This window comes from Populus alba, chromosome 18, assembly GCF_005239225.2.
Source record: "Populus alba chromosome 18, ASM523922v2, whole genome shotgun sequence".
In the NCBI taxonomy this organism is placed as follows: Eukaryota; Viridiplantae; Streptophyta; class Magnoliopsida; order Malpighiales; family Salicaceae; genus Populus; species Populus alba.
In genome coordinates, this window is record NC_133301.1 from 15355522 (window position 1) to 15367544 (window position 12023).

At 35.2% G+C, this 12023-nt stretch overlaps 1 protein-coding gene across 1 annotated transcript; it reads left to right on the forward strand.

Moving 5' to 3' along the window:
• The first annotated feature begins 1792 nt into the window (after positions 1-1792).
• Positions 1793-9812, forward strand: LOC118042640 (L-arabinokinase). Its single transcript, XM_073406178.1, has 29 exons — positions 1793-1888; positions 2731-2838; positions 2978-3046; positions 3173-3256; positions 3352-3428; positions 3843-3909; positions 4082-4139; positions 4324-4391; positions 4483-4545; positions 4816-4869; positions 4976-5078; positions 5166-5275; positions 5398-5517; positions 5674-5730; positions 5923-6098; positions 6176-6344; positions 6822-6905; positions 7029-7154; positions 7395-7525; positions 7604-7685; positions 7788-7875; positions 8024-8067; positions 8176-8271; positions 8356-8432; positions 8550-8729; positions 8843-9008; positions 9186-9257; positions 9329-9532; positions 9624-9812. The coding sequence occupies exons 1-29, from the start codon at positions 1793-1795 to the stop codon at positions 9738-9740; spliced, it is 2946 nt and encodes a 981-aa protein (XP_073262279.1). The 3' UTR covers positions 9741-9812.
• Positions 9813-12023: the final 2211 nt, after the last annotated feature.

Sequence of the window (12023 nt, forward strand, 5' to 3'; positions counted from 1 at the left end):
TAATCTTAGTATATTGTTTTGGTAATTAATTTTTTTTTGTAACTAATAAAGAGTTTTTCTTCGAAGAAAGACAATTTTAATTGAATAATGTCTACATTAAGACGTAAAATAGGTAGTATGTGATGAAAAAAATTCTTTTTCTGGAGTAGATTGGGATTTTTGTTGATTTTGTTTTTGACATGTATTTGATCTCGGGTTTGTTCGACATTGAGTGTGATATTGAACAAAATATCCCAAATAGTTTTCTTTTAATTTTTTGAGAATGGAAGCCAAAATTTTTGAGAAGAGTTTTATGTCATGGAATTTCTTTTATTTTGCAATATGTTAGTTAAAGCATGAATTAAAATCTTAATTATATAAGGATTTTATATTAAGCAAAAAAATCTCTTATAGGTTTAGGATTGAATTTGTTTTGGTGAATTATGATTAACTAATCAATTATTAGTCTAATTCTATTTTTCGATGGTAATTGCTCATGGGATTTTTGATATTTGGATTTGAAAATATTTATCTACTGAACATAAACATATCCTAAGTTTTAAATAAAATCAATATATAAGTCGAATTTTATGAAATATCACATGATTTCATATATTTAATTATTATTATATAGATATATAAAAAATTATTTAAAAAACAAAGTGGGAATTAATCTTTCAGAATTTAATAATTACATACGATTTGGTTATTAGTAACCTTAAAAAAAAAAAAGAACGAAGCTCACTTAACGGAATCGGAAGCCGGGGACAAAGATATTTAGGCAGCGATTGATATATAACCATGTACGGGTTTTTGGCCAACATTTGAGGAGCAACGATGGCGACTTTCTTGATGAATTACCCATTAATTCGAAAGGAATATTAATTGAAGATTTTATAAATTATTTTTAAACGTAATTATTTCCGTTTTTAAAATATCAGGCATATTGGATGTTGTTCCAAAGCCCTGAGAGTAAGAAATAACGTAAGAAAAATAACTAAAAATAACCTGTAAGGATTCAATTAATTTTTTTTTGCTTTAATGCAATTAAATACATAAGAAAATAACTAAAAATAGCCTATAAAGATTCAACTCAATTTATTTGCTTTAATGTAAATTAAATTATATTCTTTTTAAAAAATTGTAAATTTATCCATTCTTTTCTTTTCTTTTCTTTTATCACCGCAAATTTTTCTATTTTAAAACGCAACCTTAATTATCCACGAAAGGGTAGTTTTTGTTACCAAAATCTCAGAGGAAAAAAGAAGAAGAACTTGTGCTTGTGCTTGTGCTTGTCCTTGTCCTTGTGCTTGTCCCTGTTCCTTCAATAAATAAACCAAAATTCACATAGTTTTAACCCCAACCATGTGCTGATTATTTTAAAAAATAATAATTAAAATGAGTTGTTTTGATGAAAAAATTATGTGAATATTGAATTTATGATCAGGCTTTGATAGAACTAAATAATTTTGTTCTTTTTTTTTATTTTTTTCTACACTGGATAAATTTAGATTCTAGATCCACCGGATTCCAGTTATTTAGGAGGACTGGAATTGTTTTTAATAAAAGAAGACCTGGAAAAAGGTATATGATAGAGACATCTTACGTCGGAGTACTAAACTAGGTAACTAACTCACTCCCGCTGACTTCGTCCTCTTTATCCACTCTCACTTTCGTATTTAAATAAACTTCCAAGAATTTTAAAAACAATATCCCAACTCCTTCATTTGATCACTTTATCTCATTCTACATTTTTATTATTGTTAATTAGACGTCAAATATTTTCTTGGAGTGGAGAAGGAACTGATCACTCATGGAGGGAATAGTATCGTCAAAGCAGCAGCAACCTTTGGTTTTTGCTTACTATGTTACTGGTCATGGATTTGGTCATGCCACTCGTGTTGTTGAGGTACATGTATAATTTGCTTCGTTTTGCTCATCCTTGGTGAGATTCTTGATTTCTTTTCTTAGATCTTTTGTCTCGTTTTTTGTTTTCGGAAATATCTCAATGCCCTTTGTTGTTTTTTCCCTAAAACTCTCCTGAATGTTCTTCCTCAACGTCCCGGCTATTCACGGAAGGTGCAAGGGAGATGAATAGTCATCTTCCTCTGCAAGATATCGAAGAATCTCTTAGGAGGAGGTTGGAGAAAGGATCTTAGAGTGTTTAAGGTGGAGCCCGGAGGGTACCTTCTCTTTTCACATGTGTCTCTTCCATTGAGTCTCATTGAACCAGAACCTTTGATTGATCCCTCCTGAATATAATGTTACGGGAGCGGCATTTAATTGTGGATCAGCTTATATCATTCTGATTAAGTGATTTTGTAGTTAAGGTATCTCTAGATTATATGTTGTAGTAATAGTACTATACATCCTGCTTGAGTTTTCCGGATAATACCAGCTGTTTGATGGTTCGAGTCGTATGAGATATGTCCTCGGTCGAGCCCACCCGTCAATGATAGGATGGATATTTTGGAATGAACAGCATTGCTTAAAGAAATTTGTAACATCATATCACAATTCCACGAGTAGGGTTTTAAATTTTGTAATTCAATTTTTTTTTTAGTTATTTATTGATGTTTTGCAGTGTTACAAAGCAATGATATAAATATTTGGCCGAATATGCAATTTGTCTGTCAGATTATATATAGTTCACAGAATTCAAAGATTATTATTCTGTCTACTTATGTAATTAGTTTTCTGATATCAATATGTAAGAGCAAATTTTAATATTTGATGTGTTGTGATTTGCAGGTGGTTCGTCATTTAATTCTAGAGGGACATATTGTTCATGTGGTTACAGCTGCACCAGACTTTGTTTACACTTCTGCAATACAGTCACCGAGACTGTTCCTTCGAAAGGTAACTTTTTGTTGAATTGCTGTGCTGTTATGCCTTGAACATCCTTATGATCTTGTAGTTCTGGGGAATTGAGTTTAGTCGTGTTGAGGCCTTCTAGACTTAAGAGGTGTGACCCTTTGCTCTACATATGCAATGGCAGGAGCTGCTGGATTGTGGAGCTGTTCAATGTGATGCCTTGACAGTTGATCGTATTGCCTCCTTGGAAAAGGTATGGTGCAAACCCAGAAAATGTTTCAAAGTCATAGATTTAAATGAATAGCCTTTCAGGTTAACTCATCTTTCATTCCAGGTTGATTGGTTGACTGACTTTGTTTTCTTATTTTGTTTAACTCAGTATTCTGAGACAGCAGTAATCCCTCGAGAGACTATCTTAGCAACAGAAGTGAAGTGGTTGCAGTCTATTAAAGCTGACCTAGTGGTACCTAAATGCTCCTGATCTTTTCCGCTATACATACTTACGTATGATGTTTACAGCTGTAGGCAGCATTTTCTTATTAGTCTTTCGTATAACAGGTTTCAGATGTTGTTCCTGTTGCCTGCCGAGCAGCTGCAGATGCCGGCATCCGTTCTGTTTGTTGCACCAACTTCAGGTAATCTGTTTCGTTTTTTATGGAAACAAGTGTACACATTAGTTAGTGTCCATGTTGAGGTTACCTGAGTGGCTTTGAAATAGGTCGATGATTTGGAGAAATTGTAATCGATAACAGGACTCTCTCTACTGAATAAAGGAACTTTGAATAAGTTGTGTTTAATTAACTTCGGAGAAAAAATGAGATATTGATATAATAGGAACTAAAGAATTGATGTTAGTGGCAGACTGTTGGTCATCACCACGCCTGCATTTTTTATATCTGCATAACTCACCATGACCATTTCTACTGATCAGCTCTACGTACTCCACATATTTGTTAATATTTGAAGTCTTGATGTTGCTATCATGTTTTTTTTTTCCGTCCTCACTCCTGAATGTAAGGTTACATCACTAAGTTTGAAAACATTGGCAGTTGGGACTTCATTTACGCGGAATATGTGGTGGATGCTGGATCACAACATCGCTCGATTGTTCTGCAGGTATCTTTAATCTTTTCATCTCTAGATTGAATGCCTTTACAACTTTTGATTTATATTATTGGTCAAAAAAATTTCAAGCGGACTCACTATTCTAGTAGCAATCATCTGTGATTATGATGAACACTGATACTCATCATGCTAAATCAATTTGTGGCCATGAAACTTTTTGCAGATTGCCGAGGACTATTCCCACTGTGAATTTCTAATACGTCTACCAGGATATTGTCCAAGTACGTTTGTGAAATCATATTTCTATCCTTTTATTCCCCCTTCAGCTTTTGTTGTTGTTTTGCATCAGTTTGAAAAGGGCTCTATTATGCTTTATTTCCATTATTGTCTGCACCTACTTTATTTTCTTATTTCTATCAGTAGGTTTTCTAGTTAGCTGATGTTATATGCTGTTTCATTTTGCAGTGCCTGCTTTTCGTGATGTTCTTGATGTACCCCTTGTTGTGAGGGGACTGCACAAATCCAGAGCAGAGGTCAGGTGTTTCGCTAAATTGTAAAGAATACAATTACTTTATTGATTTAAAATGTAGTGTGCAGAAAGCAAGTAATGTCTCTGTAGAGCAGGTCAGGAAGGAGCTCGGAGTTGAAGAGGATGTGAAGCTAGTAATTTTCAATTTTGGCGGACAGGTGAGCATTGCTTGTGTTTTCCCTGGTATGTTGTTAGTACAGGGCATTTGATCTGCATTACGTTGGCTGAAATTTTTCTCTGCTATCTAACGACAATTTTTTTCTGGAACACTACCTGGTTGATCTCAGAAATTGATTCTTTTCTCCCAAACTACTTATCAAAAAAGGCCAAAAAGAATTTTTCTGGATATTTTTCTGATATTTTTTTATGAAGGTTTAGTTATTAAGATCTATGCTGACTCTTTATATGCCATCATCGGGCAATTGTAGCCTGCTGGGTGGAAGTTACAGGAGGAGTTTCTACCTCCTGGTTGGAAGTGTGTGGTAAGCTCTACTCAGGATATGTTATGTAATGGTTATTGAACTCACTTTGGATTGGATCTATGCATTTTGTTCTGATGAAATTACTTTTGTAATCTTTCTGAGATAGGTATGTGGGGGTTCTGACAAGGAAGAATATCCCCCGAATTTCATCAAGCTTCCGAAAGATGCTTATACGCCAGATGTGATAGCAGCTTCAGACTGCATGCTTGGTACTTTGACTGAGACTGTTCTTTTGTGCTGATAGAGCTTAATGCTTAAAACAAAAGTTTGATAGCGCAGTGCATTTTCTGTTCCAGGGAAAATTGGATATGGTACATTTAGTGAAGCTATGGCATACAAGTTGCCGTTTGTGTTTGTACGAAGAGATTACTTTAATGAAGAGCTGTTTTTGAGAAACATGCTTGAGGTAAAGTTGCTTACTTGCTTATATTGTGTTTGTTTTTGTTTTACTCTTACCTAATATTCAGCATTTAACATTAAGTGTTCAAGGCAACCATGTGAAGTGTTCTGTATCTTTTGTCGAAACAGCATTATCATGGAGGTGTTGAGATGATTAGGAGAGATTTGCTGACTGGATGCTGGCAACCCTACCTTGAGCGTGCCATTAGATTGAAACCATGCTATGATGGAGGTGTCAATGGCGGTGAGGTATGCTTTTATGTTAAATTTTCAGCTTTTACGCCGCAATTTATTGAAAAGTGTAATAGAACTAGAGAAAGGTTGATTCTATACAATCCAAGAATCAAGTTGATATTGGAAAATTCAAAAGTTTTCTACAAATGCATGCTCTGTTGCTTTGTTCAGGTTGCTGCTCGCATACTTCAGGATACAGCTCTTGGAAAAAATCATGCTTCTGATAAGGTGAATTTGATTTGCCTATTGATTCAGTCAGTACAATTCAAATGTCATCGGCTTGCAGACAAGCCACTATATCTGATATAAATTTTGCAGGGGGGATGTCATGTTCTGGTGCATGTTTCTACCATGAGCATTTCTATATTGCTTTCCGAATCCCGTTTCTACTAAAATTATCTTGGTTTCCTTTATCTATAGCCTTGTGGAGCAAGAAGATTGCGAGATGCGATTGTGCTTGGATATCAACTACAAAGAGTTAACAACAGAATTATAGGTATTCCAGATTGGTACAATCTTGAAGAAAACAAGCTTGTAGGTCGTTCATCAGAAGGCTCCCAATTCTTGAGGTTGTTGTCATTAAACTTACTTGGTTTGTGAAAATTGATCGTGTTTCCTTCCTTTTCATCTCATATTCATATGTCTTTCCTTTTTGTTTTCTCTTTGTTTTAAGCAGAGAGGTAGAAGACTTTGAGATTCTTCACGGTGACCCTCAAGGTCTTCCCGATACAATGGCGTTCTTAAAGAGCTTGGCAGACATAGGTGCAGGACATGACTCAAAAAAGGATACCGACGATGAAGTGCGGGAGGATTTGGCTGCTGCTGGATTGTTCAACTGGGAGGTGATTCTCGCTTTCTTATGATCTTACTTTGTGTTCCGTTGATCAATTTTTGGCAGAAAATCATATATATTCTATGATGACAAAATTGACTTAGTCATCAAACTTCTCTTGTAATATCTTACCTTAATTTGACCTTCAAAGAATTATTTTGCGCCAGGAGTTTCGCTAAACAAATTCTGCTGAAAAGGCCAGAAAAGGGAACAAAAATTAGAATAACTTTTATCTTTTTGGTTCTGCACATGCTTATGCAGTTCTGTTCTGTTTATGTAGAAGAAAACATAAAGTCATGAAACATCAGGTGTCATGAGACTTGTATGTTTGTGTTCCTCGTGTGATTAGAACAACTCGAATGCGACTCAGAGTGTACAGATCTCTGTGCTGTATTGGCTTGATACTGATGAAATTGCTCCCCCTTGTTTAGCCACGATATTTTATGTTGTGATTTTAAATTCTTCAATATGATGCATGGTTACGCAGGAGGAAATATTTGTAGCCAGAGCACCAGGGAGATTAGATGTCTTGGGTGGTATTGCTGACTATTCAGGAAGTCTAGTTTTGCAGGTTAGTATTTATTTCTCCCCGTCACCTTGCGGCCTTGCTCAATCTTTTTCATGCATGATTGTTATATATTTTCTTTGTTTACAAGCAATTTTGCTTAGTTTTTTTTCTTTTCTTTTCCTGCAGATGCCTATCAGAGAAGCTTGTCATGTTGCTGTACAAAAGAATCATCCAAGTAAACAGAAGCTGTGGAAACATGCACAGGCTAGACATCATGCTGATCACGAGAAACTTGCACCCATTCTTGAAATTGTAAGAAACAAACAAGTTAACTTTGTCATCCTGGCTGTATGAGTTAATTGAGTGAAGTTAATATGAAGATTAAAATTAAAGAAATTGAAAATTGAATAGTATTTAATGAGGAATAAAGATTCAATAAAAGAATACACATGCTAATGCGGTCTCTACTTGTTTCAAAAGCACCAATTTAATTTGAGGTGAAAAATTAGTAGTTTTCTTCTCCAATATATTCAAACTCTGGGGCCATTTCAGGTGTCATTGGGCTCAGAATTGAATAATCGTGGACCAACATTTGACATGGATCTATCTGATTTTAAAGATGGTGAGAAGCCAATATCTTATGAGGCAGCAAGGAAGTACTTTGCCAAAGATCCATCTCAAAAGTGGGTAGTTATTCTCTACTTTGATATGTGATCTTTATGTGATTTGCATTCTAGTTGTTACTCTTGAAACTTTTTCAGGTGGGCAGCATATGCTGCTGGGACAATTGTGGTACTAATGACAGAGTTGGGTGTTTGTTTTGAGAACAGTATCAGCATACTGGTTAGTTTCTATTCAATTTGATCAACTGAAATATTATCCAGGATGAGAGCTTCATGTTTTATTGTTTCTTCATTGTTGTTGATCATTTCAGTTGATTTTCAGGTTTCTTCAGGAGTCCCAGAAGGCAAAGGCGTTTCTTCATCTGCAGCATTGGAGGTTGCCACCATGTCTGCTATTGCTGCTGCTCATGGTGACTACAGTTCTTAACATTATATGCCTGCAAATATTCCTGTTGTTTGGTCATGAGATTCTCCTTTAGAATCTATTGTTAATGTTAATATATAATAATCAATTGAGCAAACTTCTCACCGTGCTGATCTTTGTCTGTATGTGTGCAGGTTTAAACATTCCCCCGAGAGATCTTGCTTTGCTTTGCCAAAAGGCAAGTTATACCGCCGAAAATATATTTGGTCACATTTCTTTTGATTTATATTTATGAACTTTGAAACTCGTCTATTCAATAGCTTATCTAATCAATCAATTCCTATAGGTGGAGAATCATGTTGTTGGAGCCCCGTGTGGGGTGATGGATCAAATGACCTCTGCGTGTGGGGAAGCAAACAAACTTCTAGCAATGGTATGCCAGGTAAGTGTTACAACCAGTGCTATAATTAGGTTTGTGATCTCTGAGGTAATAGTTTATGTTACATAAACTCTGTATTCTGTGCAGCCTGCTGAGGTACTAGGAGTAGTTGATATTCCTTCCCATGTACGATTTTGGGGCATAGATTCAGGATTAAGACACAGGTACGACATTTTCAAAACTTCCTGGCATTGGCAGGACTAAATTCAGATTAGAGACACCAAGATCTGATAAGTGGTTGTCGCAGTACAGTATAATTGCAGTTTTTTTCCTCTCTACAGTGTTGGTGGTTCAGATTATGGATCTGTGAGGATTGGAACTTACATGGGCCGAAAGATAATAAAGTCCACAGCTGCAGGACTGTCTAAGGGAAACAACAAAGACGACATGGACAAGGATGGCATCGAACTGCTTGATAATGAGGCTTCATTAGATTACTTGTGCAATCTCCCACCTCATAGGTACCATGTCACTTTCTACGCTTCTTTTTCCTCTTGTCTTGGATCCCTATCATGTTTGCTTTGGACATGATGTAGAATTCCAAACTATAATCACCGTTCGCATCATTTTACAGGTACGAAGGTGTGTATGTTGATAAGCTTCCAGAGACTGTTACAGGTGAAGAATTCATAAGGAAATTTGTTGATCATGAGGATTCAGTCACAACAATAGATCCCAAACATATTTATGCAGTTAAAGCACCAACCAGGCATCCTGTTTATGAGAACTTCCGAGTTGAGGTCAGTAATCTATACACTGATAAAAGTTCTGAGAAGTGTTTTCCTCGCGCTAGCTTCCTTTCCATGGTTATAGAGATAATCCTCTTTAACAAATTTTTGGATCAGATTTTCTTTGCCTTTTAGTACAAATGATTTTGTTTTCTTCAAGCTATCACACTTCTTTTACTTGATATGTAGGCTTTCAAAGCATTATTATCTGCTACTGCTTCGGATGGACAACTTTCTGCTCTCGGGGAACTTATGTATCAGGTATTGTGTAAAACACAAAATTTGGCTTGCTGTATAAGCACTTAATCTGATGATGCAATCATTTATTGCAGTGCCATTACAGCTATGGTGCATGTGGACTTGGCTCTGATGGGACAGACAGACTGGTAGAATTGGTACAAGAAATGCAGCACAGCAAGGCCTCCAAATCTGAAAATGGGACTCTGTATGGAGCGAAGATCACCGGAGGGGGAAGCGGTGGCACAGTTTGTGTTATCGGAAAGAATTTTGTGGGAAGCAATGAGCAAATTCTTGAAGTATAGCTTTCTTTCAGTTTTCATAACACCTCTGAACACTTCTCTTGTATCGAAAATGTTCTAACAACTTTGATCTTGATCTAATCTCCAGATTCAACGGAGGTACCACGCTGCCACAGGCTTTAAGCCATACGTGTTTGAGGGTTCTTCTCCCGGGGCAGGAAAGTTCGGATACCTGAAAATTCGCCGCCGCAACGCCACCGAATGAACTTAATGGTTTCTCCATATGTGAATTGACTATTGATAATGTTTCCAGTTGATGATGAATGTGGATGGACTATATCTAAAAAATGGTTGTACACAAACTCGATTTACGCTGTTCATTTCATCTTTTTCCTAGTTCCTACTAATAAAGAACCGCAGACGCATCTGATTTTCTGTAACCTTTGGAAAAATTGCAGTGTCATGGATTGTATTTAACGTGGCATATAAAAAATTCGATTTTTCAAGCACTGGATTACATAGAAAATGTGTTTAATTTATTCTGAAATTCAATAATTCATAAAATTATTCTAAAAATAACAGCATTACGGCGAATCATTTACAAGAAAAGGGAAGACGATTCCTTCGGGTGGTTGTGATATTAAGCACTGGCTTATTGTTAGGAGCAAACCTTCCTTCTAGAGATGAGATTATTAGCACTTGTATCAAAACCCTAGCTCTGGCTCATCATTCACATAATTAACCTGCCATTCTGCGCGTGCAATTCTTTCTTCTTCTTTTTCTAAGAATATTTCCATGTGTATATTATTATTGTTTAAAAAACAATCTATGTATGAAAAGACTAATTCACGAGTTAAGATGGTCATTTCAAGTTGACCTGCATTAATATAAAAATAAAAATAATTATTATAATAATTTTAAAATCCAATGAGATTTACTTGAGGTAAAACTTAGATCATAAATCAAGTTAATCATTAACCAGGATTAATATAAAAATAATTATTATTATAATTTAAAAATTAGATTCAGGATCAACCTACAATAAGATCTAGGGTTAAAAGGGTTAGTCAAGGTTTGACAGTTCTACATAAAGAAAATTATTTTATTTTTATTTTTTAAGTAGAGAAGAGAATACATCACATGTTGTCTACAAAATAGGCTCAATGACACATGCCACATATCATAAAGCCCAGACAAACAAATCTAGCTCAAAGTACCTAAGAGGCTAGGGCTACGGTTGGGCTCAAAGAGCAAACTAGATTGTCCCATGCCCACCATAGAATCCTTAGGTTCATAAGAAATTAAGAGGCGAATTACGAGTGAACAGTTAAAAACATTGATAATTAGTAAGGCAAGTTTGATAATGTTGTATTTGAGATTAATATTAATATTTATTTTACATGCAATACATTTAATTTAATTGACAAAATAATATCAGTTTAAAAAAACATCAAAGTTAATATTAATATTCTTTTTACATGTAAATCATGGGGGAAAATCCCCACCCTAGTATATTTTAATTTTTAAATCATTAAAACAAAAATTAATAAATTAAATTTTGTAATCAATCTTCAATATACTAATAATAAGTTTATTAAAAATCCCAAAGTCTTTGTTTCAAAAAATAGGGAATGTTAATGGTATAATTGCCAGATCTAATTCAGGATTTAACCCAGTTAAAATCTAAATTATTTTTAAAAAAAATCAATTTTCTATTATATATATAAAGTAATTTTAGTTAATTCCTACTCTAAATAAATTCGTTTTTTTCTTATTTTTTTTAAATTAACTTCTTAACCGGTCGGGTCTTGACTGATGAAAGCTTCATCGTGTTGATTTTCGGTCGGATTTCGACCTGATTTTTCAATCAACATGCGGGATTGAATTGAGTTTTGACAAGCATGGGTAATCAGCAACCCTAGTTTTTATGTTCTTGATTCTGCAATTCCATCTGAATCAAGCACAGTGCATCACCTGCTGACAGACTACAATCAGCATACGTGGCAAACCCATACTGGCCTGTTAGCAATTCTGAGTTTTGTCTCTTGGAAACACAATGGACCCAAATTTGTCAAAGACTCGCTAAGGTCCCCCACCATATAGTGATTTGGTGCAATAAAAATCCAACACACTGCCATCCTTTTTACGTACAGCAGAGGCAGAGCTACTCATGAATACTTTCCTGGCTTCTACAATGGCAGACCCTCCTCTAGATGTAGATCTAAACAAGCAAGCTTCAACTCAAGAAACATTGAAGCACAATGTCCCCTTGTAGGATACTCTAAAAGGAGGATTGGAAGGATAAAACCGCTCCAACCTTAGATTTGAGGTATAGTTTTTTTAAGGTCCAGAATATATTTTTGGTACTTATCTATATATGAACTAAGAAATTCAGGCACTAGCTCTTGTGGCAGTGTTAGGTCAAGAAAATGGATAGTCATAATATTGTCACTATCATTTTATTGGCAAATGATCCAAAGGGATAGGAACGATCACTTTTTATCCCTCCTAATTATGATTTAGTATCCATTTGTCTACATATATCGCA

Bases quoted from the DNA above. Each gene is read 5' to 3' on its own strand.
- LOC118042640 (XM_073406178.1), top strand. From the start codon at position 1,793: ATGGAGGGAATAGTATCGTCAAAGCAGCAGCAACCTTTGGTTTTTGCT. The intron at 4,870-4,975 runs GTAAGCTCTACT...TTTCTGAGATAG, and splicing joins CTCCTGGTTGGAAGTGTGTG to GTATGTGGGGGTTCTGACAA. The intron at 5,731-5,922 runs GTGAATTTGATT...CTTTATCTATAG, and splicing joins AAAATCATGCTTCTGATAAG to CCTTGTGGAGCAAGAAGATT.